Source organism: Aplidium turbinatum, chromosome 8 (assembly GCF_918807975.1).
Source record: "Aplidium turbinatum chromosome 8, kaAplTurb1.1, whole genome shotgun sequence".
Lineage (NCBI taxonomy): Eukaryota > Metazoa > Chordata > Ascidiacea > Aplousobranchia > Polyclinidae > Aplidium > Aplidium turbinatum.
Window position 1 is genome coordinate 20,925,159 of NC_137479.1, and position 27,761 is coordinate 20,952,919.

Here is a 27,761-nt window from a genome sequence, read left to right on the forward strand (position 1 = left end):
ATATACAGCTTCCTTGAGGAGGACTGGCAGAGCAAAAGTTTGTCAAATAGTAAGGTAAGTAGCCAGGCATATTTCGAATTTTCTATTCAAGGCGTCTCGTCATTGCACTAGGGAACTGTGTTCTGATAGCTAATGATAAACCGCTGCCACCACAGGAACCTGCAGCATCAGGCTAAAACAGGGCATTTGTATTTGCACTTGTGAAATGACCATGCTGCCAGAGGTAGGCATCTGTAAAAGTAACACGCCACCCACTGCCGCCACTTGGATTGAAGTGGCGCGCGCATGCTGCGCAATTGCTGGTTTTGTCATAAACTGACACGAAAAGCACTTAGTGATGTCAAACTGACCTTGAAAACATGATATCATTGGTTTACACTGCCATTTCAACGCCTTTGTAGAAGGATGCAACCTAGTTCGTACCCTGAACAGTTCGGACCCTCAGTTCGTACCCTGAGAAGATCGAGAGAAAAAATTAAAAAAAGCCGAAGTTGCTGATCGCAGTTTCCGCTAACCCTAACTCTAACCATAGACTAATCTATGCTCTAACCCTAACCCACGCTGATCCCAGTTTCCGCAAACATTTATCCGTAGTTTCCGCTAACCGCAGTTTGTGCTAACCTTTACCCTAACTCTAACCATAAAGTAATCTATGCTCTAACTGTAACCCTCGCTGATCGAAGTTTCCGCCAAACATTTTTCCGCAGTTTCCGCTAACCTTTACCCTAACCAGTGATGGGCATTATCGGCGATGATTTATCGGCGATAATTATCGGCGATAAATTTTTATCGCTTATCGTTATAGCCTAATTATTTTTTCAGTTATCGTTTATCGTTATCGCCAAAGGCAATATTTGATTATCGCCGATAAATTTTATTTCGGATCAACACACAAGTGGAAAGAACATGAAAAGTAATATTTTTACTAGCCTCCTAGTTCATGAAACTAAAATTAAAACCAGTTCTTCTTCAGTGCCTGAAGTGTGTGTGCACAGGTCGTTGTCATGGGAGGGGCACGCCCCCTGCAGCGACGACCCTGACAATACAATAATTTTTAGAGTTGCAAATTGCAATGCAATGAAATGCATGCAACAAGTCTCTTGTTGTTTTGCTGCAATCGGCAATCGCGAGTGAATTTTACAATTAAAATGTAAGCGCACAGGCGGTACAGATTCCTTTGAAGCAAAGCGAAAAAAATTGGCAAGTGGTTTATGAAAGTGTCGCAATACGAGGCTGCTTTTACATCGGAAACATGGTCTTTCGCGCCACCATCACTGAAACAAGTCATTGCAGAATATGATATTGCTTGAAGCATTTGACATGCAGACCGACATCACACTTTTTGCATCAAGTTACTTTTTGCATCTTGTAGTAGTTTTTGCATGACAATAGGCGCATCGAGTTGCGTGGTAAAATTATGCTAAATACAATGTAACCTTTCTCATTTACCTATGCTGCATAGCCGAGTTGTGAGAGCGCTGGAACGGCAATCGAAAGGGCGCCGGTTCGACACCGCTCATGAGCATACAGTTGCGTATCGAATTGCGTGGTAAAATTATGCTAAATACAGTATAACCTTTCTCATTTACCTATGCTGCATAGCCGAGTGGTGAGAGCGCTGGAACGGCAATCGAAAGGACAGGACACTTGAAGGCATGCCTGAAAGTGGACATGAAGGTTGGCTTCCTTGCCTTCCCGTCCACTTAATCTAAATCTTCAACCACCGGGCGTAAGCCTGGATACAACGACGATTTACCTATGCGACAATCGACATAGCCAACGCTCAATCAAATATTTTTATTCACACTAATAATACAGTGCCTATATTGTAATTCTTATCTCAACAACTCAGCGTTCTGCCATTGCTTTAATGATGGTGTTCACAAAGAAAACAGAAAAATTTGTCTGAAATTATTAGTAAATTACGATAATTATGTTATTGTTCTTGAACAAACACGACTAATTTGACAAGCTTGATGGATTTCACAGTATGCACATTTTTACTACCAATAACGCTTAAGATTACTGATAAATTTACAAGCATTTTGCGTTTTTTTGGAATTTTTTCAATTATTGCTGACTTTGCTGTAAACAGCCCGTAGAAAGCAAAATACAAAGTTTGGAATTTTTTATGGTATTTTCATTTGATTTAATTATTTTGCCTACTGCACGTAAGCGGCAGTGTAACTCAATTGATAAAAGCATCCAACTGGTATCTGAAGGTATAATTATAAGCACGGCGGTTACCTCAGTGGTTTGATTCTGGATCAAGAGGTTGAAGATTCGATACCTACCGCCGCTGTTGCGATTCTATTCATGCATAACTTACAAAAGTTTTGTCCCTTTACAGTACATTATGTTCGATTTTTCGTCATGTTGATGAAAGCAGTTCGTGCTGCATAGGGTGGGGCAGCGCTAATCAAGAAAAAAAAAATATCGTTATCGCCTTATCGGATATTATCGGCGATAATTTATCGTTATCGCTAGAGATGTACCGATACCAATATTTTGGCCGATACCGATACCGATATCACTTTTTTAGGCCGATACCGATACCGATATTTTGGCCGATACTTTAGTGTTACAAAAAGAAGCAATTTTGGTATTTGCAAGTAATTATATCAAATGCTAAGTTTTACCTTATTTGCATAAAACTATTAAAAAAAGCTTTTTTTAATAGTTTTATGCAAATAAGGTAAAACTTAAAGCACAAGAGCACAAGATCAAAAGTAAAACCACAAGATCTTGTGCTAAAACACAAGCGGTGGCACCACCGCGACTGACACAGTGACAAATTAGTCTAAAACCAAAAAATCCCCTAAATTTAAAATTAGTTGTGTTCAAGTTTAGCGCTTACAATAAATAAATTCCAAAATACGCCACAAAACCAACCAAATTTGGAAATTTATAGAGCAGCAAGGGGAACTTCAAATGGGCAACATTAGGGGCCAAAGGGGCATTATTACGTCATTATGAGTGACAATGGACGGATTTCGAAGTCCTTGGTACTTGAAGATTCAAGAATCCAATCCCAACTCAATGTTGTGTCATAATAGTAGGTTTTAGTAATGAAAGGCCACCGTGATTGAGAGCTGGGGTATAAGGGAAGAAACATTATATCATAATTGGGGTTTCTGAAAAATTAATAAAAAGTTTGCGCAAACTCTCCAAATAGGCAATCATAATTGATAATAAGATGTAAAATGTAAACCAAGTCATTTGTGTAGTCGTACAAAAACTATACGACAAGTAATGTGCAACCTAAGGGCGGTAGGCACTTTAACATACTGATATCCCATTGAATCATCAACCAATCAGAAGCTACGCTGTTCATGACGTCATCAAGGTTGCGTTTCTCGGAACAAAGGAAAAATGCAACTTCCCACCACTGCTATTGCTCTTGTTTGTTGTGTAATTACCAAAAAAAGTTTAAAGTAATAATCAACTCTCTGGCTGAATGCTGAAATAGCCACAATTGGACGGACAACCTAACATCTGATGGTTCGGGTTCGTTCAATTGGATATCAGTATGTCAAAGGTTCTACCCTTAAGGGCGCTTGTCGTTTGGTTGAGAAGCTTTTGCCAGGCCAAGACTACCAAGGTAGCAAAAATGTATAATTTTGCATCGTTTTTACGTTGCTAAACGTTTAAAAAAAACATGTAACTTGGTTGTTTTTAGTAAGCTGGTTCTATCAGTTTGTGATTTAATTTCCACCTTTCGTTGTAATAAACTCATCAAGCTTAAACAATGTCAGAGTAGGCTAAGTAGGCTGCGCAACAAACTCCCACAGCCACAGTTATCACCACTTGCTGCTGACAAGTCAAAGAACATCCATGTCTTTTGATGTTGCCTATTTGCGTTGCATTTTTGTGTTTTTTTTTTATAGTGATACTTGCTCTTCGCTATTTCTGTTACGTTTAGATGATGTCACGTTATTATGCCGATTTCAGATATAATAATTTAATTCAGATAATATGAAACCAAGGAACTTTCAGAAATAATTAATTAAACTACCATTCAACGTTTTATAGGCAGAGAAAACTTTTTCTCGAACCGTAGAAAATTTCATTATCAGATCACCGCTTCAATGCGTGATGGAAATCTACAGATAAATCTGCATCAGGCATTGCAGAGTGCAAAAAACAGTGTTGCAGAACGCGTTTTCGAATATTAAATTCTCATCAGTGCAACTACGTTTATGAACGCAATAATGACGTTGTATGGATGAAAAACTTTTACAAGTTTCATACTCTGCTGAGAGTAAAAAAGAAACACAAATGATAAATATTGGAGAAATTGAGTCTCCTTACACAATTTAAGAATCGAACAACGCAAAACCGCTGAAACAAAATGTTTTGTTTAAGTGAAAGAATCACTCTAAGCAACCAATGTTAAAACTTGCGCGCAAGAAGTCATGGGAGTGTGACTATCAAAAATTTAAACAGGTTGTTATTTTTCTACATCAATGTGACGTTAGTTACTACTATAAAAAATTTATATCTTTGCTTCTCTAGAAAATCCGCAGCAAAAGCCATTTTTTTCCGTGTTTAGTATCGGCCAAATTTTGCCGATACCGATACTCAAAAAATGGCCGATATCACCGATACCGATATATCGGTACATCTCTAGTTATCGCTTAACTTTTTTTTGATTTATCGTTTATCGTTATCGCTTTAGGCATTTTTCGTTTATCGATTATCGTTATCGCTTAACTGAAAAATGAGTTATCGCGCCCAACACTGACCCTAACTATAGAGCAATCTATGCTTTAACCCTAACCCTCGCTGATCGCAGTTTCCGCAAACATTTTTTCGCAGTTTTTGCTAACTGCAGTTTCGGCTCACCCTAACCCTAATTCTAACCATCGAGTAATCTATGCTCTCTAACTCTCGCTGATCGCAGTTTCTGCAAATATTTTTTCCGCAGTTTCCGCTAACCGCGTTTTCCGTTAACCCTAACCCTCGAGTTTGTTTGTGGAAACTCCGATCAGCGACTTCGGCTTTGTGCTATTAAACTGCGATCAGCGACTTCGGCTTTTTTTAATTTTTTCTCTCGATCTTTTCAGGGTATGAACTGAGGGTCCGAAGTGTCCAGGGTACGAACTAGGTTGCACCCTTTGTAGAAAACATGCTCTAGGTCGAGTTTGTTACGCATCTATCAAAAACACGAGCATTTAAAACGCAAGTTAGTCGAGTCCTGTCCGCAGTGGCGTACGCAGGGGGGGGCCATTGGGCCATGGTCCCCCCCCCCTTAAAAATGTTTTAGTAGTTAACGACATAGGTTAAGGCATTTAATATGTTTTGCATTGCTCTGTCAAAGCAATTACTGTAACAATGTTGTTTTATAGACTAAGCCAATACGAAATACATGGCCCAATCCACCTACCCCACCCCAGGTATGCCAATGTAGCATAGCGTTCTGTAAGCCTATTATATTGATTAGTGAGAGAGAAATGGATAAAGTCTAAACTAAAATCACACTGGGATATCATAAAGACGTCTGGGATATCAATGACCAGTGGCATAGCCAAGGGGGGGGGGGGGGGGGGTTGGGCCTTGGGGGTTACAACCCCACTTTGGCACGCGTGTGACGTCACGATATTGAGAATGATGCTTTCAGTTTCTTTATGCTTGGGAATGATGGTTTTAGTCTAAAAAAAACTTGCCTAATTTTAAACAAAACTGCATTAAAAGAGCGAGTTTTGCCAATACCAAACATTCAAATATCTCAGCCAGGAATTAACAACAACAAAACATAGAGACTTAGCTTTATTTCCGAAAAATGCCGAAGAAAAGATGATCTTATCCTTTTGCTATGCCACCTGACAGCACCATTTTACAGGAATATTCATACCCACATTTTTGTTGAAAATGCTCTCAGAATGCACCAAATTCAAAGTAATTTTTCAAAATTTTCTGGTGGAGGCCCCCAGACCCCCCGCCGCTGGGTGTCATCTTAAGCGAAAACGCCGTGGGGCTTCGCCCGCCGGTCGTCAAAACCCCCCCTTTCAAAATTCCTGGCTAAGCTACTCTCAATGGCCCCCCCCCTTGAGAAAATCCTGCGTACGCCACTGCATGTCCGCTTTGGCTTCAGCTTCTTTTTTGTATACCAGCTCCAGATTTACTTCTGTCTAAAAAAATTGATTTTTCTTTTCATACTGATGTTTCATGCAATTAGCACCAACGCAAAAACGTCATCTTCAGAATCGTGACTGGTGCTGGTGTCCTTCTTGTCGACATCAACATGGCTTGATTTTTCGCAATTCTCATAGTAGTCGAATGATTCATGCTTGAATTTTTTACGCATTACGGTACTTCCATAAAACATTTTCAAAAACAAGTCTTTACTTTAAATTAGAAAACTTACTGTAGTAAAACTAAAAAAAATGTAGCGCCTCTCTGCTACAGTACCGGTACCATAAACTGGGGTGGCTTTGGCCCAATTTTACTATTGTTTTTTAAGTTTTCTGTGATATTCTGATTTCCTAATGACCTAGAATTTATTTTATGTTGTAGACAGAGCTCTTTTGTTGTTAGAACTCAAAAATAATTTTTAAATTATGACAATTGAGGTGTTTTTTTTAACAAAATAAGGGCCAAAGCCAGTTTACGGTACTGCTACTTTTAGCATGCTATCGGTACTGTCCGTCCACCTCTGTATGCTACTAAAAACGAAACTCAATCTATTATATAATTGAATAGCATGAATACTTGGATGCAACCTAGTTTGTACCCTGAACAGTTTGTACCCTCAGTGCGTACGCTGAAATGATCGAGAGAAAAAATTAAAAAAGCGGAAGTCGCTGATCGCAGTTTCCGCAAACATTTTAAAATTTTCCCCCTGAAAAGATCGAGAAAAAGATAGCGCAAAACTGAAGTCGCTGATTGCAGTTTCCGCTAACCGTAACCCTCACCCTAAGTTCCTAACGCTAATCCTCACTGATTGCAGTTTCCGCAAACATTTTTCTGCATTTTCCGCTAGCCCTAACTCTAACCAATAACCATAGACTAATCTATGCTCTAACCCTAACCTTCTCTGATAGCAGTTTTCGCAAACATTTTTCCGTAGTTTCCGCTAACCACAGTTTCCGCTAACCCTTACCCTAAGCTTAGAGTAATCTATGCTCTAACCCTCGCTGATTGCAGTTTCCGCAAACCTTTTTCCGCAGTTTCTGCTAACCTTTACCCTAACTCTAACCATAGAGTAATCTATGCTCTAACCCTCGCTGATCGCAGTTTCCGCAAACATTTTTCCGTAGTTTCCGCTAACCGCAGTTTCCGCTTACCCTAACTCTAATCATCAAGTAATCTATGCTCTCTAACCCTAACCCTCGCTGATTGCATGGGGAGGCATCACCTTGCCATAGCTGCAACCTTGTCCACTATGAACTTTTTAATATCGACAATGTGAACATGTCCTCCTTTGTTCTTGAGATGATGCCTCGCAGAAGTTTTGGACATCTTTTAACCCTGATTGCTCTGGAGCGGGCAGTGAGGAGGTTGCAACATGTTTTTACATAAGACTTCATCCCAAGGTCTTACATTGACTGCTCAACTGATGGTTTTGTGACTGAAATGGCGTCTTTTGGCCTGTTTTGTGATCAACTGTGTTGGGTCTGTCTTTATCGATTTTTTCAGCCTTGCCAGAAAAGTTTTTGTTCACTTTCAATTCAATCCTTTCTGTGGAGGTTTCTTTCAACACTGCCCTCGACATCAAACTTGGTCACAACTCGACAAACTGTCATCTTTGAGTAGCCAGAGCTCTTGATAAAATCCGAAGGAGTGTTCCCAGCACATCTCAATTCGCATATGGTTATCTGTTTCGTTAATTCTCGCCATGCTTAAAGAAGTTTGTCTAAATATTGCTATATTATCTCTTTGAATACCTTATTAGATTATCTGTAGAAAGTTTCATCTTGATTAGAAAGAAACAAAAGAAAATTATGCAAAATGGAAAAATCCCAATTTAGCTTCGATAATCTGTAGTGTATACAATAGGCTAGGATACAACTAAATTGTTTTCATAAGTGTTGGCCACTTGGCATTTTCTATTCTGCTATTGCGTACCATATTACTTGTGTGTGTACCAGTATATGCCAGGAGTAGAACGCGATTGCCTTATTTAGAACTCTTCCCTATGCTTTATAAATACTTAGTTTATTTTTTTGTTTTTATTTCAGCTTGGATCTTCATGAAATCAGTCATTTGCTTTCCTGCAAATGTTGATCACAACTTATTGCAGCATTCCCCTTTAAGTTTACATGGACTGGTAAATCAAAAATAGCATACCATAAAAGTCTGTTATGATCAGGGCTGCGATTTTTTCTTTCTTGTCGAACGACCAAAAATTCTGCGTTTGTTTGTCGAATAGTAATATATATAACGTCACAATTAAGAGTCAGATAAGCGTTTGGCCACAAATTATCGCACAAGTTGTGTGGATGTACGTCAGAGTCACGTAAGTTTTTAATCACATGCTGATTGAGTGATTGCAAAGGAGTATCAAGCACTAAGTTGTCTACCTACCGGACGTGTATATTATTTGTTTTGCTCCGGGAAGAGAACTGTTTTAAACGCGAAACTGAGGATTGCAAAAGAAAAAAGCCCTTAGGCTATACCCCTAGCGTAACCTACTGCGTGATAGAGATTTTCCTTGGCATCTTTTTAGTTTTGCAGTCTCGCTTAGTACGTAAACAGTTATGTACGTACCCGGTCCCGCACGCAAACACACTTAGGAGCAAAATATGCAAGTTACCAAGAAACACAGCAAAGATAAAGCGAAAAATGAACTACAGATAAAAGAAAACAGAACAATACTACGATATTAAGAAACAACGGCGTAATGTTAGTACAGCATTTAAGGTGTGCCGAGAGGGCGGACAAGCCTCTTTGTACAACAATGCAACAAACTAAATGCAATCACGTACGAATCACGAAATTAAATGCACACAAGAACGAATTAATTAATAACAGTGAAAGGAACGAACATTAGTAACAAGACAAGCATTAATGCCAGGGCATGCTTGCTACTAGATCTTAATTTTGCTGCCTCTGCATGACTTTAGACTGAAGATTTGCGTTAAATGCCAATCGTATCGAAACAAGCAGTCAAGTGCTTTTCGCAACAATGGTTTCGCCAGTGAATTCGGTGGGCCGCACATGCCAACGATTTTGGATAGCTTTGTCAGACAGTGGCCTTAATCGCGAGTCGTGCAGTGCGTAGCTGGAGCAGAAAGACTCGACGATACATTCGTTACAACAGCGCAACAGGTACTTCAAGCAGAAGTGCATGAGCTCACTTAAATCCTGGTAAAAAATTTTCTTTGTGAAGACGTTGTACCACAAACTTTCAATCGAAGGAAACGGCTCTTCCGATACTAGGCGCTGATGAAGCGTGCGGTAAAGAATCTGCACTCGCGGACTTTAGAAGATGGCGAAAACCAGAGAGCTCATCACTTGTAGGTGTTGAAGAGCGTGCTGACGTGCTGCTGTTGCAATAAGTAGTCTCTCACAGAGCCAATTTTGTTAATTGGCTCACACGGCGAAATGCAAACTGGCATAGACATTCACAACTAAAAGTTGCCTACGTTGGTTATTTTATCTATAAAAGAAACCCGTTGAGTCGAAAAGTACACAACGTATGTGCCGAAATGTTTGATGCCAGGCGTTAGAAATTCGATCGAAGCATTTTCCAGTAGTGTTCAAAATGTTCTTCTGGAAGAGAACTTCTTTCCATAAAAATGGCGGCTTTTTCATCTGTATTTCTGAACATCTGGTTGGAAATTAGGCTGTTTTCTAGATGTGAAAAACTTTCATAACAAGTAGGCCTATCCAACAGATTCATTTTAACAGAGCAGTATTGTTAATTGGCTTATACGACGAAATACAAACTGGCATAGACGTTCACAACTAAAAGTAGCCTAAGTTATATCTAAAAGTAGCCATCTATAACTTTTGTGTCGAATAGCACGAAACGTTGTGTGTGCATGAAACGTTGTGTCCGCTGTGTCGAATAGCACGAAACGTGTGTGGCGAAATGTTTGATGCCAGACGTTAGAAGTTCGATCAAAGCATTCTCCCGCAGTATTCAAAATGGCGGCGCGGACGCCTTGGGAGTTTTTCGCGTGAAGCGTCGCTTTTAGGCTTTGCATTGAATTACCTGGCGCAAGAAAATTTACGTCAGTCGGCACTCTTATGATTGCATCACGTGATGCCCCCCCCCCCCCTTGTTCCTCGATCTGACGACGTTCAGTCCTCTTTCATTTTTTTTCATTTTTTTTTCCGTAAGGCTCGGTGTTTGTCGAATAGTGACGGCACGTGTCGAGCGACGCCGTCGCCGAAAAAGGCAAAAATCGTAGCCCTGCTGACGACGTTTAGTCCTCTCTCAGTTTTTTCCTTTTTATTTTTTTCCGTAAGGCACGGTGTTTGTCGAATAGTGATGGCGCGTGTCGAGTGACCTCGTCACCAAAAAAGGCAAAAATCGCAGCCCTGGTTATGATTATGCTTCAAGGTGACTGTTGTGTTATAGGTTGTGATCTGTTGCTCTTGTATTCTGCATAATGGAGCAACATCAGCATGAAAATGTGTTTTCTGGCGAACTTAGAAACAGTACACAGAATCAGCTAGCTCATTTTTAAACCATGTATGTGCAATGTCAACTGACTCTATTTTGTTTTTGTTCTTGCAATGTACTTGGTCACTTGAAATGCTTGTGAAAGGCGGTTTTGTACATTAGCCCATACCTACACGATGTTATAAGAACAAACAAAAATAGATCTTTTACATTGAATATGCTTGTAAATTTTGAGTGAAGCAATTTGGCATTGTCAGTTTTGTGTTGACATAATTATTTTCATCATACTATTTATATCTTATATCATTCTTGACAGTTTTACTTTTAAAACAAATCTATTCAATAACATAATTAGATGTGATAACTTTTTTATGAAGCAAAATAAAATAGTCATATTGATATGCTTATTAAAATTAAGCAAATAAGCATTCACTACAGCATCTCTTGTTTAGTATCTAGTTACTGCTTCCTTATTAAATTCTTTATATGAAGCTTATAATTTGTCTTTTAACGCAGAACCAGCGATGCCAAATTGCTATGTGTGCATTAATTTTGAACTGTATACAATGCCGCACTCTGAATAATAGATACTAAAGTGCAAGGATAGTGAGACACAGAATAAGATTAACCAGACAAGTGGGTTACCATGTACTGTTTAACCTAACACTTGGGCTCAACAACAATAAGCCATTCGACGTCAGAAAGAAATAACATCAACTGGTTGGAAAAATTCATGTACACACAAGCCTAACAATCTATTTATTTAAGTTATACAGTAGTCCCTGCTTGTGAAGCCCACTTCGAGACAGATAATTGTGATGTGGATTTACTGTGTCAGTAAATTTATTAACCAGGATATAAATTTGTCACTCATGCACAATTGCACATGATTGTGTGTATGTGTCTATATATACAACTGTATATATATATTTAAAAAGTTTTTGGTAATCTTGTAAAAAAAAGATTATAAAACAAGCAGTTTTATCGTGTTAAAAAAGCAGCCTATTCATTTTCGTATAAAACACAAGAGAAATTTTTTTTAGAAAGCTATGCCTTCGGCTTTCATTTTGCAAGTGTCTTTTCCCGTTTTGAAAAATAGCATAAGCAATTGGTTAACCAACTCAGTCATCACCAGTTGTTTTTCCATTTAATTACAGTGCAAGTAAATGGTTTGCAATAGAACGGTTTAAAAATTAAACAGTACCGTATGTCAACAGCTCCAATAAAGTATGAAAATACAGTTTGCAAATGTTTTTCATCTACTGTACTCAAACCTTGGGCATAGTTTGCAGGGTTTTGCATAATGGGTTTCTAAAGCAATTTTTAAATGTTTGATTTTGGGCTAGACAAAATTGATATTAAAAAACGTGACCTTGTATATTTGTAACATCAATAAGTGGGGACTGCTGTATTTAGTTTATGTTGGAACAACCATGTGTGTACTTGTCTAGCACAATTGTTTGATGTTGTTACTTTTATAATTCTTGGCAAAGTTGATTATTGGAGTAGTTATGGCAGGATTGACTTGCATTTTTGCACCATGGTTTGTTCATTTGAATATTGTGTTTACGATGTTTGTTGGTGATAAGTGTGCATTTTTGCAATAGATATTGTTTATTGTAGAGATGTACCGATATATCGGTATCGGCATCGGTATCGGTGATATCGGCCATTTTTTGAGTATCGGTATCGGCATCGGTATCGGCAAAATTTGGCCGATACTGTGGCCGATACATAACATGTAAAAAAAAGGTGTTTGCTGTGGATTTTCTGCAGAAGAAAAGATATGGATTTTTTAAAGTAGTAACTAACGTCACATTGATGGAGAAAAATAACAACCTATTCAAATTTTTGATACCTCACACTCCCATGACTTCATGCGCGCACCTTTTGGCATTGTTTGCTTACAGTGATTCTTTCACTCAAACAAATTTCTCCAATATTTATCATTTGTGTTTCTTTTTTACTCTCAGCAGAGTATAACACCAGGCCAAGACTACCCACTGGGTAGTCGAGCTAGCCATTTAGACCATCCAGTCAACTATATGTTTCTCGGCAGCCGTTTTGTTGCAAGAATTGACATCGACAAGAATTGAAATGGCTAGTGTGGAAGCTACACCGTTGTGGTTAGCGAATCGCAACAGCTCGGCTCGCTGTACTAGTGAGTGCTCATTGCTCAACCTTGTGCTGATAGCCGGGAAGAAGCTCCTTTTTTCACAATGAGGTTGTCATCTTAGGCGCAACAAGACCATTTTGATAAGTTTAGTGAGGATTCGTAGTCCCATTGCTTTCATTTTGAGCCTACTTATTCTGCCATGACATTGTTTAAGCTTGGTGAGTTTATTACAACGAAAGGTGGAAAGTAAATCACAAACTGATAGAACCAGCTTACTAAAAACAACCAAGTTACACTGGTTTTTTAAACGTTTAGCAACGTAAAAACGATGCAAAATTATACATTTTTGCTACCTGGGTAGTGTTGGCGTGGCAAAAGCTTTTCAACCAAACGACAAGTGCCCTTAGGTTGCACATTACTTGTCGAATAGTTTTTGTACGACTACACAAATCACTTGGTTTACATTTTACATCTTATTACACTGGCTGACACAATTTTTGGTGCCGGCGGTTTTTGAACTGATTTAGACTAACTTTGGGGCGCTGAATCCGAAAATGCAATCAGTTTTTGTCCATCAGGTCAACTTTTTAAGTTACAGTGATTCCACTGCATGAGTGAACTTGTGCATAAGGGCCATTCCGTGTCGATTCACACAGTCAAGAAATTCAACCTTTCGATTTTCTTTAAATTTTACACACCTTTTTACTATTCTATATGATGAACACTTGCAAAATTTGAGTGAAATATATTGAGAAACACGAGAGTTATGAACCATTTAGTTTGGGGGGGTCTGCTGAGGGGGCACAATTTTTTTTATTTTTGGCCATGTTTGAGGCCCTATTACTGCTAAATTAAATTAGGTAACAACCCAATTATTTTACAGGTGATAGTAGGCCTACTTCTGCCAAATATTGAAAAAACAACATCGTTCACTTTGTACTCTAAAAGGTCAAAGGTCATAGACTCCCAAAGTTGACCGTTTCCAGCTCTCGGCTAAAATTTTCCAAAATTTGAAAAGCTCACCAAGACCCCATTTTTGATTGATTTTGGCTAAAATTTGGTGGAAGTGTTGTTTACAGGATTCTCTATGAACTGAAAAAATTTTAGTACAAAATATTAAATACATTGAGAGATATTTTATATGAAACATGGGTCAAAATAGACAAAAAGCTAAAAATGGGGTCCTTTTAATATTCCGGTTACCCATGACCCCAGAGAAAATTTGCACTGAAATTTTATCCACATATTCACTAAGATATGACAAGTCCACCATGTAAAATTGATCCATGGTTCTCAATGTTTTATAGAAAGTATGCGTCAAAGTAAATCCAATTGTGGCAACCCTTCAAAAACAGGAACAGGAAGTTCTTCACTGTGTACAAGTGTGTAGCACTGGCCTGATTGCTGAAGCTAGGTTTGGATATTGCAAGAAAGTCCTATTTCTCCTGTTTATGCCTTTTGTGTTTACTGCACAAAAACAGCAGTCGCTATTATGATATTTTGGCTCATGCTACACCATTAGACTTCTTTTGTTTCGTCCATTGACGTAAATGTTCTTTCAAAGTTTTGCAAACAATGTGGAGAGCCCAAGACTTATCTTGATCTCCAACTTCACTTTACAGCAAAGTAAGCAAGAAAACTTTAAAGTAAACAGTAGTAAAGGCGTGGACACACGACACCTCCAGACTCCACACCTTTATTTTCCTACTGTAAAGTGAAGTTGGGGATCAAGATAAGTCTTGGGCTCCCCACATTGTTTGCAAAACTTTGAAAGAACATTTACGTCAATGGACGAAACAAAAGAAGTCTAATGGTGTGGCATGAGCGAAAATATCATAATAGCGACTGCTGTTTTTGTGCAGTAAACACAAAAGGCATAAACAGGAAAAATAGGACCTTTTTGCAATATCCAAACCTAGCTTCAGCAATCAGGCCAGTGCTACACACTTGTACACAGTGAAGAACTTCCTGTTCCTGTTTTTGAAGGGTTGTCACAATTGGATTTACTTTGACGCATACTTTCTATAAAACATTGAAAACCATGGATCAATTTTACATGGTGGACTTGTCATATCTTAGTGAATATGTGGATAAAATTTCAGTGCAAATTTTCTCTGGGGTCATGGGTAACCGGGATATTAAAAGGACCCCATTTTTAGCTTTTTGTCTATTTTGACCCATGTTTCATATAAAATATCTCCCAATGTATTTAATATTTTGTACTAAAATTTTTTCAGTTCATAGAGAATCCTGTAAACAACACTTCCACCAAATTTTAGCCAAAATCAATCAAAAATGGGGTCTTGGTGAGCTTTTCAAATTTTGGAAAATTTTAACCGAGAGCTGGAAACGGCCAACTTTGGGAGTCTATGACCTTTGACCTTTTAGAGTGACACAGTGAACGATGTTGTTTTTTCAATATTTGGCAGAAGTACTATCACCTATAAAAAAATTGGGTTGTTACCTAATTTAGTTTAGCAGTAATAGGGCCTCAAACATGGCCAAAAATAAAAAAATTGTGCCCCCTCAGCAGACCCCCCAAAATAAATGGTTCATAACTCTCGTGTTTCTTAATATATTTCACTCAAATTTTGCAAGTGTTCATCATATAGAATAGTAAAAAGGTGTGTAAAATTTAAAGAAAATCAAAAGGTTGAATTTCTTGACTGTGTGAATCGACACGGAATAGCTCTTATGCACAAGTTCACTCATGCAGTGAAATCACCGTAACTAGAAAACTAGATCTGATGGACAAAAACTGACTACATTTTCGAAATCAGCGACCACAAATTAGCTGAAAACAGCTGAAAAATTTTCGGCACCACAATCTTTTTTTTTTTGTCGGCTAGTGTTATCAATTATGATAGCTTATTTGGAGAGTTTGCCCAAACACTTTTCAGAAACCCAAATTATGATGTAATGTTTCTTCCCTCATACCCCAGTCCTCAATTGCGGCGGACTTTAATTACAAAAACCTACTAAAACCTTGATATAATACCTTGCAAATACCAAAATTGCTTCTTTTTGTAACACCAAAGTATCGGCCAAAATATCGGTATCAGTATCGGTATCGGCCTAAAAAAGTGATATCGGTATCGGGATCGGTATCGGCCAAAATATTGGTATCGGTACATCTCTAGTTTATTGTATATATATACATATCTTATTGTTTTTCTGCTAGCTTTTGAATTTGAATTATGCTCAGTCCGTTTAATGTGTGATGATACAATTATTTCTATAGTACTATATATACCGTATATTCATTTAATAACAAATTTAAAAAAAAATGTTGACAAGATTTGAGATAATAGCTTGGTTCAAAAGTGTAGAATGTACTAACACGACTTTGAACTGTTAATCTATAAATATCCTTTCCTAGCCATAAGGATTTTGCAAATTGCAAAAAACAAATTTTCTTAGTGAAAAAGTGGTTTGATAATATAATATGTTGAAGTATATGCTTTTCAAGCATGACTAACAATCTTATTTTTGCCAGCTATATTCTGACTTTTGAAATCATCCCTGAAACCTGTATTTTGCAAAAGAATGGACACTGGAGACGTCGAAACTATGACCGATAAGATAATTCCTGAAGACAGTAAAGAAGCGCAGTCCAATGACGTGGTAATGTTAAGTACTGTGTTGTGTGTAGAGTAGGCCACAATGTCAAAGACTATAAGTGTACGTACATAATTAATAATTGCAAATAATGCTATTTTCTGCGATTTAACATTATATAGGCTATTGTACTTTCTGTTGTAGGATGGAAAATCTGATTCAGATGAACAAGTCGATAACGAAACTGCCACTCAATCTCCTCCGGCACCTTCTCAGAGCAATGGTGACAGTAATTCTAATAGCATTGAAATTAATACTGCTGAAGCTGAAGACTCAGATGGGGAAATAGGTACCGTATGATATAAATAATCGGAAAGTAGCTTTGTCAACTGATGCAAAAGTATCCATACTAGGGTGTTTTTAGCGTAATCAGTTGTATAAAGTTGCTTGTTTTATTGATTTTGCGAATTTTTCAACCTCCTTGCGCAAGTTGTAAATGTTGAAATAATTTCTTGAAATTTGAAAGACATTGTTTTCTTACCAATTGTAACAACCTGGTGCCCTGTACAAATCAAACTTACGATATGAGAAAATTAAAAACACCCTAGTCCATACCGTAGTTCACTTCATTGCGTAGTTCCGCTTCAAATTCCTTACTTGGCCTGCAGCTTTGCGATGCAATATATAAAATCAATAATCATTAATTAATACACAGCATGCACCAGCATGTATCTTTAACATGTGTTATTTTTTCTCTAACACGATGAGTTGTGTGTTTGTTTTGACGCAATGTAGCATTAACAACACTTTTTTGGGTTTTGATAAAAAAATTGCTTATCGAATCGTGGTATAGCTACGACACCTTCTTGGACACCACGTTGACTTTATCATATTTTTTAAGTTGATTCTGATGCGGACGACGACCAGAAGCCTGTTCCAGGTGTTGATTACAGCGGACTGGAAGCTGTGGATCGTCCCGAACTGGAGCAGTTAGATTATGATGAAGATGATGATGAGGGGGAAATTAAAGATGATTCTGATGTTAGTTGCGATACTTGTAAAGATAAACGTTACGATTTTGCATCAAAATGAAACTTTAAAAGTCGAACTGACGTTTCTCAAAAAATAATGAATTAATCCAGTGTTTAAGATATTTCTTTTTTTAAGTTAAGTTTCTTTTTTTAAACCTATTTTGTATAACTATTTTTTGAAGCAGTTAAGAACCCAATTGTTCATAGTACTTCACTTGAAAATTGCTATTTTGCCGCTATGAAATCATGAGTAATTATTTTGTGTACCGTACTTGTCTTTCGTAGCGCATAGCAAAAGTAGCCCACTGCGTAATCAACGCAGCTTTCATCGGGTGGCCCCCCGGTTTGGAAAAGCTTTTTGTAACTATACATCGTGCTTTTAGGAAAAGCGAGCCACGTCTCAATCAAATCTCATCACGAGGGAGATGTCCGATGGAGAGGTGAAAAGTTTTTTTTTCAATTTCTACTATTTATAACCCGCATACAGAAACGAAAATACTAGCTTATTTGTTTAAAATATCAAGTGTGTTCGCTGTAGTTGACGGATGTTTAGCTGCGTCTAATCCACTCTTTTGCCTATAGATTGCGTCGAGTGACGGTGAGGTGAAAAGTGACAGTGAAGAAAAGGTTTGTAGGAAGTTATTTGGTGTTTTTATCAACTCGTTCGATTTCGATCATGTACAGTTGTACAAGTTTTTAGGCACCAGCTTACGTGTTTGGTTTTCAGTCTTGCTTCAGACAATCTCTGTCTGCCACGAAATTGTGTTCTTTTTACCTTATCGGCATTTTTGTCGGATGCGTGGCCGAGTGGTGTGAGCGCTTTGCACGCCACTAGAAAGAAGTCGATTCGACAACTATCGAAAGTAGGCTGCAATGTCCTTGTTCTTACCATCCACGTAAGCTAAGTCTTGAGCCACCCGGCATCAGCCTGTATGTGACAAAAGCGTTTCATTGCTGTACTCAGATTATTTTTTTTGTTAATATTTGAACAGAAAAACAGGATGCCAAGACCAGATCTTTACCCAGATGATTATGAAGAGGGTGAAATGGTGGACCCAACTGGTATGTGATTGTTGCTATCTTATTCGAAAATATGTAATTATTTTAAAATCACTTGAATGTTCAACTGTTCATCTATACTTACGCTTACGCAAAACGGCTAGCCTACAGAACATTCGCAGTTTGTTGCTGCTTGTGTCAAGTAAAACTTATTGTACAGGTGGTCCAACAATACCTCGCGAGCCTTGCCGTTTCTTCGAACGAGGCAATTGTACGTGGGGTGAGAGGTGCCGCTTTATTCATCCCGGAATTAATGACAAAGGTAAAGTTTTTTTTTTCACTTGTCTCTGCTGTGATGGTTGCATATGAAGTACGATCTTGGTTATTTCAGCTATGAAAACTTTCACACAGTTTTGCAACAGCTTTCGTGTATGTGAGTGTGACATATTTGTTATTCCACACGCAGGAAGTTACAATATGTTCGCTGATGAGAAGCCCAATGCACCACCCGTTGTGAGACCTCCTGTTCCACTTGGACCTCCAGTAAGAAAGTTTTTTATACAGTAGTTTACGAATTTACGATAAGTATCTAACTACTTCATGATTCAGACGAACGCATTGATACAGCCTATATTAATTAATGGTTGACAAGCATTCTCAGTATGCGCAAGAAAATCACGTGGATTAAATACATTTTTAAAGCGTCCATATATTTGGAGTGGTATCGTGATGGAAAAATGTCGTTGTCAATATACAATAGCCATATAATTTGTGGCTATATGCGAGTCCATGTATCCATAGTTCCATGTGGTTCGCAAACGTGTTTGGCCGTGGCCAGAGTCTCTACTCACGATGGCCACGGTTTGGCATGACTTAAATTTTAAGAAGAAAAGCAGTTACGGCTTTTCAATTAAACATATCTCCAGAGACATCCTGGACCGCCAGAGTTTTCTCCACCGATGATGATGATGATCCGAGCACCACATCTTCCTGAAACTGCTTGGGAAAGAGGACTCAGACATGCAAAAGAGGCAAGTATTTGAAGTAATTTAGTTTTTTGTCTTACGAAGTGTGTTTTAATATTTTGTTACTATCTGGTGTCTCACTGTGTGTGTAACCTCTTGTGGTTACCCAAACAAGCTAAATAGATAGGCCTATTCAGTTGATTTAACTGGCTGTTGCAATTCATTGATTTTCTCTGAATAGTCGTTTGCAAGAAATGGAGGGAGAACTTGGTGTGTCGGTCGGTAATGTTTGACTTCTCCATCTTGCTCCTGGTCAAGGATGTCACCTTCTATATTTGCTGCACTAGCAAGCTAGCATAGTCGTCGACATGTGCAAGATCTGTTATGTTAAGTTGTACGTTATTAACGCCAAAACCATCAAGGTCTTGGAAAAATTACTATGTTTTGATTTAAAAGGTTTCTGTTTAACGTAGCGAAGTCTTCCTTTCGAGTTTCGACCTTCTCACTGCAAGCTTAAGCAATGTAATTTTGCCCAGAGCGTGATTGGAAGAGGACACGCTTCTTACTAATCGTGATCAAAATTCGTTCATATCAATGTCTTAGTAAAAACATTTACATCTTGTAAAGTGAAGTCCACTCCATGTTTGTAAATCTGAAAGCTGTCAGTTGACGCGAACAGCTGGTTGTGTGCTTAAACACAAATCTAGTGAAGCCATCATCTTCCCACCAGATGCGGAAGAAAGCTATGCAGAGGAAGGTTGAAGAACCTGATTTTATGAGGAAAAGAGAAGTTATTTCACTGAACGAGGCAAACAATGTGGATCGTGACATGGACTTTATTGCTCACAAGCCTTTAGTGGACGAAATCGGGTGAGGGTTAAAACATGAGTCAAAATCATTGTTTGCAAATAACACAATTGGGTTGGGATTAAAACAAATTAAAATACAAGTTGTAATTCGTTGTGATAATTGTATGCCCTGTTTTGCTAAACAGATTGATGAAGAAATGTCGGTATGTGTGCTTGGTCCACTGCAATGTGTGCAAAGCACGGGATAAGAATCATTTTTGAATGTCCAAATTTCATCATTTGTCGAGTTATTTTGTTCTGATCCAGTGGTTTCGTCAATATTCATTTAAATTTCAAGATTCTCATTGTGCACAAGTGCTTGCGTTCGTAAGCTGTACATACGTATATACCTCTGATATCCGTTGTTATATCGTACGTCTCAATTCATCGGCTTGAACAGCCAATCATTTTTGTGTTTCTAGAAGGAGTTCATGTTCTTGCGACAAATCCATCTCATGATATCGATGCCGCTGATAGCACATTATTTAAAAATCATTAAATATGCGCTTCAACCACTTATTTAGCTTTATTAAAAACCATACGTCAATCATTTTTAGTGTTTTGTTTCATGCTGTAGTTTTCGCCTGCACTGTAAAGTTCTCAAGAGCAAGAAATGAAGTAGAACACTGCAGGTTGTGCATATTAACATGCACAACATGTATTATTGCTGCGAGAAAAAAACTGGGCACTCCCACCAGTGGGGACAAAATCAAAGTTGGGGATGGTGCTGATGCAGGCGTCAGCATTTTTATGCGAAAATTTTGAATTTTGATATTTTATTGAGGATGTCGTCACTGATTTATTCGCATCATTGTGAAATGAAAGTTCTGTTTCTTTCTGCAGTGGATTTGATCCTTTTAATGCATTGGATGAGGACGACAGATACGCTGTGCCTCCACCAGAAGAAATTAAGCGATATAAGAGATTTGAGAAGATGTCGCACGCAAGAGATGGTGGGAGGTCGCCAAATGGAGTAAGATTTATGTGATAATGATTTCAGACAATATTTTCGCTTAATTGCTTTAGGTAGCAGTAATACTATGAACTCATCTTAAACGTTAACTGGTTCTCAAGTAAAATTGGACTGTGATTACAATGGCACATAACTGAATGTATTAATTCCCTATCTAGGAAGTGATGCGTAGACCGTCTTCCCCATTGCATGGTCCATCCAGCCATTCCATGCACAGAGAAATGCATGACAGAAGCCGCGAGAGGAGGTAGATATTGCTTTTGTTTCAAATTTTCATTTTTAGCTTTGATTTTATGATCATTTTGAAGGTTGAAGTTAAAGAAGTTGTGAAAGGCATCGTTTGCTGGAGAATTTTTTTTTTCGTGAGATGTCAAGTTATTTTGTTTCAGATCACCTCATAGGCAAGGAGGAGGTGGTCCTCATCATCACGATCGGCACCAGCCTCCTCCAATGGGTCACCGTGATCATCGACTTCCTCCTCATCAAGGTCCTCCTCACATGAGACATGAGTATCGGGACAGAAGAGATGCGAACGGTGACCGGGGTCGGCAAGAGAGAGAACATAGAGATAGGAGAGGCGAGGATAGTGGAAGGTACGGCTGTTTCGCTTAAGAAAGTCGACAGTTTGTTTTTCGTATTTATTTTTTGTTGTGAAGTCATAATCATGAAAGACATTATTTGAAGTGTTCAAGAACTGCTTTGAAACATGCATCAATTTTAACTAAGGTATGCAATTTAGAGAAAGGGAGTACAGGATTGATCACGGACGAAACTTTTCTCCAGACGGAAGAAGATCCTCTCCAAAACGGTAACTTTTCGTACTATCATATAATAAGTACAGATGTGGGCTCTCAATTCCATCGCCCAAGGAAACCGTTGTACAATTGTTTTTCTGATTTACTTCGATCAGTAGTAACTGCCGATGCCTTATCATGCTCTACTCAATCCATTGACTTATGTTATGTGCCATACTCAATATCTGTCATTGACTCTATTTTCTAGACGCGATGTTGAAAGCAGAATTGTCCCTGTACCTCCGCCCGGTGGTAAAAAATGTAAGTAATTCTTTGTTCTTTCTCCAAAATGCCTAGGCTCTGCGTACACCCAAGCTGCGAAAACCCAATGATATTTATTTGATAGATAACTTTTGTTCCTGATCACGTCGAGTTGTGAAACTGATGCTTGATTATTTTTAGCAAGCTCAAGGGGGGAGACATGGAGCGACCCATGGGCTAGAGGTCGCCAGAGTGGCAAGGGGCGGTCAAGAAGTGCTTCAGAGTCATCTAGTTCCAGTTCCTCATCTTCTCGGTATTGCATTTGGTCACAAGGCTCATCTTCAATTTTAGAATAACTTATTTAATGTATCATGTCTATACATAACCCATAAATCTCCTTTTTCTACTAGTCATAGATTTGACATGTACGTAGTCAACGTCTATTTAAGAATGTACGTAAAATGGACTGACGTATTAAGTGAACAATTAACTTAAATTTTAGTTTTATTTCAGATCCTCCTTCTCGTCGAGGTCTGGTTCATCCTACTCCAGCAGATCTTCTTCAAGATCATCTTTTTCAAGGTTTTCATTCTTTCTACTTTGTTGCTGCTCCATTGTTGAAGTACATGGTGTTTGTTTTTGTCCCGTGATTTGCTTTCTTTCTGTCGAGTGATGTGAAACAAGAGCTTCATCCCGTGATCACAAAAGTGGTACACTTTTATTTCGGTATTATTTTTATGTAAAATTTTACAGCTACAGCAGTTCATCGTCGAGCAGATCCCCCTCGCCAAAAAAATCAACGAAGAAACCCATAAAGACAAAGAAACTTGTCACTGGAAAAGTTGCCACTCAGAAAGGTATCTTGTTCCAACCGCGAGCAGCCACGTTGTTGTGACATTAAACTTTCATTTGCAGCAATGTAATTAATGGTTTAACTTTGCATGTGTCACAGGAAAAAATTCTCCAAAAGTTAACAAGCCCCCTGTTGCTACCATCAAGCAGGCTGGAGGAGCCAAGAAAACGATTGATGTCGTGAAAGCTAAACTATCCAGACCACCTCTAACTAAACCAACAGGAAAATCTGTTCCGTCCACGATTCCGCTCACTAAGGTTAGTGTGGATTGCATTTACAAACGTTATTAACATTCTCCCTGTTCACACTCTTCCAAATTATGTTTCGTCTTTGCTGAGCGTATAATTTACGATACAGTTTTTTTTGTCGCAGGGGAAAGTAGGCGAAAGAGGTCGACCTTTAGTCAAAACTGTCGGGAGAAAAACAGCGTTCAAAAAGTGAGTTTGTCTTCACATTTTTTTTGTTTCAAATACAAGATTACACCTTGATAGATGGCTTGAAAACTAACTTTTCTTCAAAACGTCCAATCGACTGTTCTATGTTTTCGTGTGAATGTTCTAGGTAACATACCCAACAAGAGAAATTTTGTTCTTTATTAGATGTTATAAAAAAAATATTTAGACTTTATGAAGACGCGCCAAAGTTATGTCAAGAGTTGGTTAGTCAAAACTGTGATAGACCACAACAAAAATCTGCTTTCCGTTAAGCAATAATTGTTCGCAGAAAATCGGATTCATCAAGCAGCAGCGAGTTTTCACATTCCAGCAGCTCAGAATCAAGGTCCAGGTCCCGATCCAAGGAAAAGGATTCCGGTTCAGACACTGACACAGGAAGCAGCAGTTCCTCTGGTGGGTGTTATTTTTTCTATAGTGTGCGTGTGGTTATGATCGGCTTCCGTAGTATTTGTATTTTTTCACGGTTAATCGGCTGTCGTCTCGTGAAACGATACTACATCGTCAGACGTTAAGCGAACGCCGGCATCATGTTCCATGCGTTATTAGACAAGCTAGGGATGACAATGCCACAGAAAAACTAGAATAATACAAGTTTCATTTTTTGGTAAGATTAAATTTTTGCAATTAAGTTTGTTCGCTTCTCTGACTCTGTCACTAGAACCGTTGTTGCTTTTGCATTCTCCCAGGCTCCGATAGCTTCTCATCATCTGGGTCTTCATCATCTTCAGATAGCTCGGACGACGAGGTGACTCAACCAAAGCAAGGTGAGGTTACTCGCAAATACTTGTTTATATTTTCCCCGCACCTTAATACCGGCTTTCACGACTTTCGATAAATTTGTCTTCCAAAAAAGCATAGGTTGGAAGTAAGCTGTTTATATTGCTTTTGCACAGAATAGTCCAGTTTGTTTTTACCACATTTTCTTCATATAAGGCCAGCTTAAGCATATCTTGCTGCATATGGTCAGTACTGTATACCAAATACTTCTCACTTTCAACTTGAATCTTTCGCAGCCCCTAAAAAGAAAGTTATAACCGTAAGATCTACAGCTCCACCGAGCGGACCAAAGAAAACTGTAGGAAAAGTTCCTGTGCCTTCAAAACCTGGAAAGAAAAATGTGAAAATGACAATCATAGATAAGGTAGGCCACAATCTGAGAATTTGGGAACTAGTTTTGTTTAATACAGTATAACGAGTACGCCCTACTTGAGATCCTCAGGGGAAGAATTCATAAATTTCGAAATACGAGATAGATTAACTTTTTACTCTTCAATTTTTAATGAAAGACTCTTCACTGAAGTATTTTGTTTCTATGTATTCACTGTTAATCACTGCGTAATGTAGGACTGCGCCAAAGTCATAATAAATGTTGGTAATAAAAGTTAGTCTTAAAAATGGCATGAGTTTGGATTGCGACAATTTTTTAAACAAACAAGAATATTCATTTAATATTTGCTTGATCGGGTTAATATTATATAGCAGCACTTGTTTTTTCCAGCCTGCTCCTACAAAGCCTCCAACATCCACAGAGAGCAGGTGAGCGTAATATGTTTACTTATGACATGCTAGCTTCATGTCGTCCACACGCTTTACAAGTCACAGGCATCGAGCGTGTTCTTGCGTCAAATTAATGGCGTATCGTTTGATCGAAAACTAACTCGCTTGAATCTCGCGGCGGTTGATTCAATATTTTTGGAGTCTCTTACAAGTCAGCAGTTGTAAACTAAGCAGGTGGCAATTGAGCTAGCAACATTTCAGGAGTTGGCAAATGATGAAACTGAGCAAGCCGAAACTTGGCATGTTCCAAGCAAGTCTGATGCTAGCTGAAAATGTCATTTGCTGACATGGACAGTAGCTGAAATGTACTTGCTGAGTTGTCGCATGCCGAGTGATCTGGCGGCCATATTTTGGATGTCATAGCTGTGATCTGTTTTGAATCTCAGGTTGAAAAATTTCACATTGATTTCCTTCAATCACCACGAACCTACCAAGAATGGTGCACTGTAGTTGGACTAATTTCATTTTTTATCAACAGAAAGCGCAGTGCAGCTGCTATGTCTGGCTCAGCTCCCACTAAAAAAGTTGCAGCAATTGCTAACCGCCGAGTGGAGTTGCTGGAGCAACTTAAAGTGGTCGAAAATGCAATCCTGAAAAAGCGGGCCAAGCTTACTTGACACTGCCAGTCGTTGTGTGGAAAAACAAGTGCTTTCTACGCTATCCTACATTGCCATTCGTAGTGAATCTACTTGCAGACCTCCAGTACTTCAGAATCGAATGCTGCTGCTTTGTGTAAAATATTAAATAAATGAGTGCATTAAATTTTTCGAAAACTGTTGTGTTAGATTTGTTTGTTTTTCTATTGTTTGCTGTATTCACAATTCAATTTTTCAAAAGTAGGCGTTGAACTTTCAAAGCATTCTCAATTGGAATTTAAGTAAAACTATCTAAAGTTATTCAGCGGAACGCTTTGCGAGAGAGAAAGGTTTCAAACCGGCTTGTCAAATTTCTTAGTTCCAGATGAGTCCAAGAAAGCTTGTTGCAATCCAAACTTGACTAGTTTGTGTCAGCCTTTCCCACTCATTGTCGGTCTGGCCGATAGTAGCCCTACGCAACATATTCAGGAGATAGGCTATAGTAGGAATAAGCTTAAGATTTCGTTTACTAATGCCACAAGCTTGTTATACAGCTTACGCTATAACCACTGTTTTTGACAATCTTTTTGTTTTTATCGCCAGTTTTTTATAAACGATTGCAGAAAAGAAGTTTGTTTTATTAATACGCTGATCTTCTTTTCACACTCATAGCCTATTTCTTGCAGACAACAAAATTTCATTGAGCCAACCGTGTAAGGTTCATCTCACATATTAGTCCACAAGCAGCTTTTTCCGTGACCTTACGCAAGAAGGCATACCCACCACTCAGCCTGCATTGTACTACTGCAAGTACACACGAGCTTGCTTAGTCATGACAAGATGGCACTCTACCACCAAATTATGAAGAAACTTCCGCACAAAAAGCGTGATTGACAACATTGCGCTCATACATTAAAGTTGCGACTGGTTGAGAAAAACAATGGTGAATAAAGGAAGCAGCTTTTCGAGCCTGTTTGTTTTACTCAACTTATAAGAGCTTTACGTTTGAACGATTTTTGGGATCACGCTAAAGAACATGAGGCAGCCTAACTTTGTTTTCGCAACTGAAACAGAGAAACCAAGTTACAAAACACTAATTTAGGAGCGTTTGTTCGTTTAATAGGGTGCTGAGCCTTTACAGCAAAAACTTTGAAAAAAAGTTTAACATAGCTTGGAGCATTAGACTATATCAGGATATCTAAATTGGCATTTAGTTAGACTGAGTTAAAGTCACCAGCTCGTATTTTCTTGGTTAATATCTGTGGCTCCATTATAATCACTTCGAATTATCCCTGATTTTAGTCGACTTGTGACAAGGCAGTAGGTAGCCTATATCACCAGCAGGGATATCTAAAAAAGGGGATACGAAAGCTTTTAATACGTCTGACAATAGAAAGGCTTTTGTGTATCGTAAATAATCTCTGTTTACCGTAAAATAACAATTGGCACCGATAGTAGTTTAATAAATCTTGTTTTAATAACCTGCATTGCGCTACAGTCAAACTTCGATACTATGCCACTCCCGCTACTATACCACTTTTGATCGTCACGAGCTAAATTCAATAGAAAATATATTTACTATGCCATCCCTTATCCTCGCTAGTATGCCACATGAGAGTAGGGGAAGGTGAGGTAAGTTGAGCCACCCTCCGTAACTCGAAAAATAAAAATCGCATCAACTTTCTACTGCCACCTACCTGACCGTTTATCTTATATGGAGCTGTTCTGTAAAGATTATAGGTCTTTGTCTTGTATAAAGACAGAAAAGCTGTTTTTAGTGATTTTGGGAAGTTTTTTAAACTTTTTGAAAAAAAAGATTTTTTGAGTTTTACAAAATGTCTGTGGCATTCACCAGTATTGATATGTCAAACAGTAATCACTAATGTTAGCTTATTCAGAAACTATTACAGTGAGGTTGCTATATGACTGGAGAAATTCCCGTTCAACTTGAAATGGTGGCCTTGAGGTAAGTTGAGCCAGTGATGTACAGGTAAGTTGAGCCGGTGGCTCAACTTACCTCACTTCAGCTGCCAGTGTTAAGTGATGATATATGTAGTCATTAAATAGATAACAAAGTGTATTTTACTCTTTAATAGTCTAAATCTCTGGAAAAATAATTTGTCCATTAGTCTATTGAAGTTTAAATTTATTTGTAGTGTAATCTGCAGCCTACTAGCAACATGCAAGGGAAAACCCGACCTGTGCATTACATTGGTAAAATCGAATGCTTCAATGAAGATGGAAAACTTTTTAAAAAAATTGC

The 27,761-nt window shown here is 38.4% G+C and overlaps 1 protein-coding gene across 4 annotated transcripts; it reads left to right on the forward strand.

The window, feature by feature from the left end:
- LOC145775586 (uncharacterized) lies at positions 1 to 25,700 on the forward strand. Of its 4 annotated transcripts, none has more exons than XM_082586898.1 (26): positions 1 to 54; positions 16,186 to 16,313; positions 16,452 to 16,596; positions 17,149 to 17,288; positions 17,662 to 17,718; positions 17,861 to 17,905; positions 18,271 to 18,340; positions 18,498 to 18,599; positions 18,744 to 18,820; positions 19,204 to 19,308; positions 19,973 to 20,112; positions 20,934 to 21,063; positions 21,222 to 21,310; positions 21,453 to 21,656; positions 21,803 to 21,871; positions 22,066 to 22,118; positions 22,260 to 22,371; positions 22,572 to 22,640; positions 22,812 to 22,915; positions 23,011 to 23,168; positions 23,284 to 23,348; positions 23,635 to 23,759; positions 24,053 to 24,130; positions 24,380 to 24,507; positions 24,865 to 24,902; positions 25,402 to 25,700. In XM_082586898.1, the coding sequence occupies exons 2-26, from the start codon at positions 16,236 to 16,238 to the stop codon at positions 25,538 to 25,540; spliced, it is 2,520 nt and encodes an 839-aa protein (XP_082443024.1). In that variant the 5' UTR covers positions 1 to 54; positions 16,186 to 16,235; the 3' UTR covers positions 25,541 to 25,700. The 4 variants fall into 4 exon arrangements, with proteins under 4 accessions (XP_082443024.1, XP_082443025.1, XP_082443026.1 ...); XM_082586899.1 differs by lacking the exon at positions 1 to 54 and adding an exon at positions 8,181 to 8,269; XM_082586900.1 differs by lacking the exon at positions 1 to 54 and adding an exon at positions 10,501 to 10,642.
- The last annotated feature ends 2,061 nt before the right edge of the window (positions 25,701 to 27,761 follow it).